Source organism: Myzus persicae, unplaced genomic scaffold (assembly GCF_001856785.1).
Source record: "Myzus persicae strain clone G006 unplaced genomic scaffold, MPER_G0061.0, whole genome shotgun sequence".
Classification (NCBI taxonomy): domain Eukaryota; kingdom Metazoa; phylum Arthropoda; class Insecta; order Hemiptera; family Aphididae; genus Myzus; species Myzus persicae.
Window position 1 is genome coordinate 41,529 of NW_019104182.1, and position 7,475 is coordinate 49,003.

Sequence of the window (7,475 nt, forward strand, 5' to 3'; positions counted from 1 at the left end):
TGACTCATTTTGAACAATTTTTAGACATTTTAAACTTCCAAGATTTTAGAATTTTTCTATAAATATCAATAAATATGATTTTGTTGGGCAATAAGTAAAAAAATGTATTACATGGTTCCTAATAAGTTGTTTTTCTAGCAGTTACAATGTACTAAAGATAGACAGGCAATTGTTTATAAGCATTTAAATTTCAAATTTTGACAAAACTCATCAAAATCTCGAAAATGTTGCAAATTATTTTGTAGGTACTTAAAAATGTATAACATTTTCAATGTTTATAGCTAAAGATTGAAAATTGAAAATTAAGTACTTACTAATAACTTTTATATTTGTTGTATTAATTTATGTCATTAACTCAAGCCTTAATTTAATAACTCATTGCTTCTGGTTAACATAATTGTTGAATAATATTGTTCTAGATATAGAGCATAGGCAAGTTAGGTATAGCCAATTTCAGTGATCACTAATACATAATCACGATTCACTATTATAGTATAGTATTATCATATTTATACATTATAAAATAGGGTAACTCCGAACTTACAGCAGAGTAATTCGAACAAAACAGTTTGTAATATACAGGGTGATCCATTTAAGAGGGTACACTAATTATCTTAAAAAGTATTAACTTTTTTTTTTAACTTTTAGATTTATACTTTTCGAAAACTGAATAATATTTTCCATCCTTATATTTATTGGCGAAACCACTGTCAACTTTTGATTTTCAAATGGGAACATAATATTAAAAGATCATATATTGATAAAACTATTTTTATTATGAATTTTCGCATTAAAATTTTTATTTTTCGTTATTTCGTTGGCGAGATACAGTTCCTCAAAGTTTGGTGCTTTAAGGAGGTGTATTATCTGCATTATTGGCGGTAGCGCTACAAATATCCAGTTATCCAAATAACCAGTTTTCTATTAATCATTTGTCATAATTCGGTATGTTTAATTAGTCGATAGGCTAATAAATTATTTAGGTTCAAAGTACAAAAGTTATCACTTATTAATTGTTACCTTGGTTGAACAAAATCGAATTCATCACTTATAGGCTATAGCTCCTGGTCTTTATACCATCACCTTCACATAATATTAGCAGCCTGTCTATTGTCGCACACTGGCACTTATCAAACATGTAACTAATTTAAATTGTGTTATCACTGATTAATTTAGGTATTTATTGTATTTTTGTAAATAAGTTGTATTTTAAAATGTAATTTAACTATTACACTACCAAAAAAGTTTTGTTAATATTTTGACCCTGATGTATTTAAGTTAAACCACTAATTTAATTTGTTTGATTTTTATAGGTTACCTACTCTATTTTCTTAGCGGGATATATTTTTATAGTGTGGCCTTAAATCCTAAGATCTTATTTTTTCTTTTCAGTTGCCACGCTTAAAAAGTTTAACTTCAATTAATATCATACACAAATACATGGTAAATAGCTACACGATTGCTATGCAGCTTAACCACGGCAGTTCCAAGTGCCTCAGACTTTTTTTTTATTTACTTAAAAAGTACGCGGCAGGACCGCGAATTTTCGGAACCGATATTCAAACTAAAATAGCATTATAAACATATTCACTATGACCTCTAATCTGATAAAATTGTTTAATTTAAATTTAAATTATGATTGAACAAAAAATATTGATTTATTTTTTATAAATAATTTATTAAACAAAAATAAATAAATGATCACAAATTTCAATTTTCATTCTCCATATTATTATGCATTTTTGATATAATGTTACTATTAACTAAGAAGTAAAAAATAAAAATTCAGTATTTAAAATATTTAACAGTAAAAAGTAAAAAAAAAAATATTTCTAAACATCAATGTACTAAGATTTATTAATATTTAATTACATATATTTTATAGCATTAATATTCAGATTATGAATGACAAAACAATGTTATGTGTAAATTTAATTTTAAAATATAAATAAACAAATATTTTATATTTATAAATATATAATTAATATTAATGAATATATTACATCCTCACTTGAAATTTGCCAGCTTTTGTTATGTATTTAACACCTTTAAATGGTTTATATTTTTCACCATACATATCAAGACGATTCACCTTTAGTCCAGATAATGCTAATTGATTGATAGTAAATTTCACCTATGAATACAATATTTGTAAATTAAAATCAATTAAAATGAATACAATTTAATTTATACATACGTTAATAACAGGATTTGAATCTGTGACAACAGTGCTTACAGGCAGACTAATCTAAAATTTAAATTTAAATCAATATCAATTTTCAATAGTTTTAATAACAATCCTTACAGTTCCTTTTATATTTGGAAGTTTAGTAGTTTCTATTCGGCCAACTTCCCAAGTCAAAACTTTAGATACTGGATCAAATGAATGTTTACCTTGGTTAGGAATAAGAGTACAATTTAACACACTTTTAGGCATAGGTACCTCTATGACAACATTTTCGATCTAGAAGTTTGTATTTAATGTTACAAAATGTATGTTTAATATTTTAATTATAATATATTGATACTGACTGTTCTTCCTAATGTCTGTTTTGGTCCAACAGTAATATCAAGGCGACCACTACCAGTAGTTGTTTCTTTTAATGCAAGCATATGTCGTATATAGATTGGAATAGCAACTATTCCTTGTGACCCAATATGATATGACATTAACCGAAAATTACCATCCGGAGGTATAAATGATAAAATTCTTTCAGACTATTATAAAAAAAAATTAATATATCAAATATTCTATTTTACATACAGAACTTAAATACTATAATGTATAATTGTTTTGATTGATTACCTCCCATCTTTTAAATCGAACACAAGGGTGGAAGCTCACATCATCAAAAAGTCTGGGGTTCATGAATGATAAAGAGAGATCAGGCATCCCAGTAAGTTTTATGCTGCAATCAATCTTAAAAAAAAAAATCATAGATGAAGAATGTTTAAATTATATACAAGGTACATATATTTTTATTATAAGCATAATCATTTTTTATAAATAAGCTTCTTTAAAACTTTACATTTTACATTTAAGTTTTATAAAAAAAAGATACAATATATTCAATACATAGTATCAGGAGCGGGAAAGTTGGGGGAAACCTTGAGACAGCTTCTCTTGAATACTTATAACATGGCAAAAAACATTTTTTTTTTTTTAAATATTTTCAATTATATGTGTAAATCTACTTTTGTCAACCATATCCAATATATTTAAATACATATATGCGCATAAAAATATTATCTCAATAGTGGTGTGTAAATATGTTCTGAACTATTTTTGGCGTCTCAACATTTACAGCTACATTTAAATAAAATAGAATCCTGGGCCAAAAACTGGAAAATCAAAATTAACGACAACAATTCTTCTCAGGTAAACTTATCCCTAAAAAAATTGGATTGCCCCCCACTAAAATTTAATAACAAACAAATTCCACTAAGCCAGTCAACCAAATACTTAGGCATCACTCTGGACAAAAGACTAACCTGGTCAAGCCATACTAAGCAAAAACGCAAACAACTCAACTCTCGCCTTCATCTACTTAGACCTCTACTGAAATCCAACTTAAGCCTTAAAAACAAACTACTGCTATACAAAGTAATTATTAGGCCAATTTGGTCATATGGCATCCAAATTTGGGGGCCAGCTAAACCTGCAAATATTCGTCCTATCCAAGCCTTTCAATCCATTACGCTAAGACTTTTCACCGGTGCTCCTTGGTACATAACAAATGTAGCTCTCCACAACGACCTAAAAATTCAAACTGTTAACAAACTTGCTAAAAGCCAATATTCAAATATCCACTCCAAATTAACTAACCACTCAAACCCACTTATTAAAAACATGTCCACTCTCACATTACCACAAATTCCCCGTCGATTAAAAAGAAACTGGTCTAGAGACCTTCTAAAATAGAGAAAAAAAAAAGTTAAAAATTAAACAATAAAAAAAATAAAAAATAAAAAAAATAAGAAGTCTCTGAGGTTCTGTTAATGAATGGTCTCCTCTTCATGTTATTCATGTCTTTGTAAATATTTTGTTATCCTTGTTACTTATTGTTAGTTGTTGTAAACAAATTGAATATATTTAAAATTAAAATTAAAATAAAACTATTTTTGGAATTAAAGATAACAATTTCAAATTAATGAGGAGGTCGATCGGCAGTTTTTTTTATGGACTATCGTTTTTGTGAGGCTAGTCTCGGCAGTTTCTGCCCCCCCTNGGCAGCACATTATTCCACATTTGTCGAGTAATATTGAATAAAAAAAACTATGAAATATATCAATAATTTTTCAGTTTAAATTAATAACTTATAATGAAGTTGAATAATTATCCGATAAAAAAATAATTAATTATATTCAGAATTATTTAGCCACATTAATTTTATACGCCATTGAATAAGTACTAATATTTCAAGTAATCAAATAATTACGCAAAAGTTAATTCTCTCCGTAAATTGTATTCACATACCAATACTGCAATGTCAATAAGATTGAAGTAAAAACATAGTTAGTTCAATACATTTACAATCAAATATAATTTTAGGTATATTACTTACTCTATTTAAATTATTATATTTTTATTATGCAAGAAGTAGAAAATAATATTTGTTGCAAATCTAGTTCAAATTAATTTTTTTATCAATTAATTTATTATGTATTAAATAATACATATTATCATTAACAATTCTAGTTTTTAAAACAAAAAAAAATTGTATCTATATTGTTTATTTGCAGTATGAAAATATCTTACATATCCTTGAATTTCAGCAAATACTGTAGAACCACCTTTATCAATAATAGCATCTACTTCTTCTATTACATCAAAGTAAGCTTCGTTATTGGTATATTTTACACCTGATCTCCTCCACGGAACGTTTGATAATTGACCACTGGGTAACGTTGCACTTACACTGAACAACATTAATAAACATAAATATTTAGATTTTAAGTATTAACAGAAAAAAAAAATACATAATCAGATGTTATGGAATTATTACTTAGATTTCCCTGTAACAGAATTGGCAATTGTTCGAAGAATGTTTGGAGGTTTAATAAGTTCTTTCAGAATATTTGATTCAGTAGCTAATGGAAAGCCATTGTCTAACATTTCATCCAAAAGCTAGTTACCATAAATTAATAATTAATTAATAGTTATAATATTACATAGACCAACTTACTTCATATACAACAACATAATTATCTTTAACAACATTTTCAGAGCACTCTGAAAAGTAATCCTCAAACGTATCAACTACTCTGTGTAAGAATTCTATGACAAACAATGGTGGAACTGTAATTACAGAAAAACAGTTAATTAATTTATATTAAAAAAAAGTATTATTATTGTATATCTGAGAAACTAACCTTCTGTCATACAAACAGCTACAAAATAAAGACCACATCGATAGATACTAATCAAATAATGATGTGGTGTTGCTATAACAGGGGGAATGTCTTCTGGATTGATGGCTTTTCGATGTTGATCAAAAAAGTAGTCACAAACTGATCGAGAAATAATACTTTTCCAGTGTTTTTCTATAAAAACATCACTAGAAAATAAACCAATACAATATTAGTAAGTAAGTGAAAATCCTTAGTTTACAAGCAATTAGGACAATTAGGTATACAGAGTACTTACCAAGCAGAATTTATAATAAATAAACTATGAATCATGATTGAAAAGAATATACAATTCAATAATCACAAATTGCAACATAAAATAATCGGATAGTGGATACAATAAGTGTATCGTCTACCACCTACACTCTATAGACTGTCCAATACTCTAAAGTCTCTAATGTCTTTAGGATTTGTATTTTTTCTCGGAGAACCTGTTATTATTTTGTGTTATCTGATAAGACGTTAAAAAACTCTATGAAACTCGAACATCCGGGTAATGTAATATCACAGAACGTAATATGAATTATTATAAACGTTATCACATGCTACAAGCATAAATGCATAATTAAAGCATTGAGCACTAAGCAGTCAACAGTTGCACAGTGCTGACGTTACTGTTTTGCTCTTATTGTTACGGTCGCACAGTTATAAAAATCATTGAACGTGAAAGATGTACTGGAAAGTCGAACCATCTGCACTTGTCTTCCTAATTTGTTTTAAGGCCCCTATCTCAACAGTAGTCAGCACTCAACCCTATATCTACCTCTCCCTTTTACGAATCACGGAAAAAAAATCCCGATAAAAAATGTCTCACTCTGTGAAAAAGTAAATTAATTAAACAAGTCTTATATAATAAGCACAATAGTAGGTACCTATATAATTATTATAATAATGCAATCAACAATATAATATTGTAATCACAACTCTTTCTTATGTTATTCTTATGACTTACTAAACTTTTTTTCCTTTTTTCCTAGTGAGGGACTTTTTTAACCGGGAATTTTTTCCGATTACCCCTTATTTGATGCCTCTTACTAATTAAAGCAATTAATGTCAAACGTCAATGAGGACCCGAATTTTACTTTTTAATGATAATTAATTTATGTTTGTTTTTAAATACAGTTGCCGCTGTACACTTATTTAGAGAGCCTTAATATATTAAGCTAAGACAATAAATATACATACACTTACGGCCGTCTTACCTATTCTTTTGTCAAATGAAAATAATATAAATTGTTTTTATCCTTGTAAGCTAATAACTCAGCCCGTGAAAATATATATAAAATAAAAAAATGTCTATACCTAGGTACTCTACCTATGGTGAAAATCACGGATGTATTTTATACAAAAAATTGTATAGCCTGTATACGACTGTGGTGAAAAATATCAAATTTTCTATAGATATTCAATTAAATTTTACATAATTTTAAATAGATAAATATAGTATGTACCTACCAAGGTCCGAACTTGTTTGATCGTAAATCGTCATTTTATGTGAGAAACAACAGGGAGTAATCAGATTGTTTCCCATTTGAAAAAGGTACCTATTTTATTAAGTTGAGCCGAATTGGTTTCCGTTTTTGTTCAAGTCAAATAGTTACAATTTTCATTTTTAAGCACTCTTTTGGAGTATGAAATCAATAAAATTTGCAATAAATCTTTATATTGGCGTTATATTCAATTTCGAAGTAATAATGCAGAGAAACTTTCAGGAAAGAAAAAACCAATACCGGAAAAACTGCATTACTACTTCTCATACATTGATGAGAAACTTACGCAAATTGAATAATTGAAGAAAACTTGCAAATCAATCGCACATTTTTAACTAAGTCTACTATATAAGTGACAGTTCTAAGCCTAAAATTGAGAAAGAAAAATATGTGCCTATTGGGTAAGTGGGTAATTAAACGGGAACCAATTAGGCAACTTTCGTAAAACCCCCGTTTTCAAACCAGAACCAATTCGGTAAGTGGGGATGAGGTTCGGGAACCAATTTGGCACCAACCAAACGATAATGATAAATTACAACAAAATAAAATTTAATCGAATTATTTAACCGCAGTGGC

At 27.8% G+C, this 7,475-nt stretch overlaps 1 protein-coding gene across 1 annotated transcript; it reads right to left on the reverse strand.

The window, feature by feature from the left end:
- Positions 1 to 1,839: 1,839 nt before the first annotated feature.
- On the reverse strand, positions 1,840 to 5,943 carry LOC111039708 (AP-3 complex subunit mu-1). Its single transcript, XM_022323302.1, has 10 exons — positions 5,648 to 5,943; positions 5,374 to 5,558; positions 5,187 to 5,299; positions 5,007 to 5,128; positions 4,760 to 4,919; positions 2,807 to 2,920; positions 2,533 to 2,718; positions 2,306 to 2,464; positions 2,198 to 2,248; positions 1,840 to 2,134 (listed from the first exon to the last, which is right to left on the reverse strand). Exons 1-10 carry the CDS (start codon positions 5,680 to 5,682, stop codon positions 2,000 to 2,002), a joined length of 1,260 nt encoding a protein of 419 aa, XP_022178994.1. The 5' UTR covers positions 5,683 to 5,943; the 3' UTR covers positions 1,840 to 1,999.
- Positions 5,944 to 7,475: the final 1,532 nt, after the last annotated feature.

Bases quoted from the DNA above. Each gene is read 5' to 3' on its own strand.
- LOC111039708 (XM_022323302.1), bottom strand. From the start codon at position 5,682: ATGATTCATAGTTTATTTATTATAAATTCTGCTTG. The intron at 5,300-5,373 runs GTTAGTTTCTCA...CTGTAATTACAG, and splicing joins AGCTGTTTGTATGACAGAAG to TTCCACCATTGTTTGTCATA. The intron at 2,719-2,806 runs GTAATCAATCAA...TTTTTATAATAG, and splicing joins TTCGATTTAAAAGATGGGAG to TCTGAAAGAATTTTATCATT.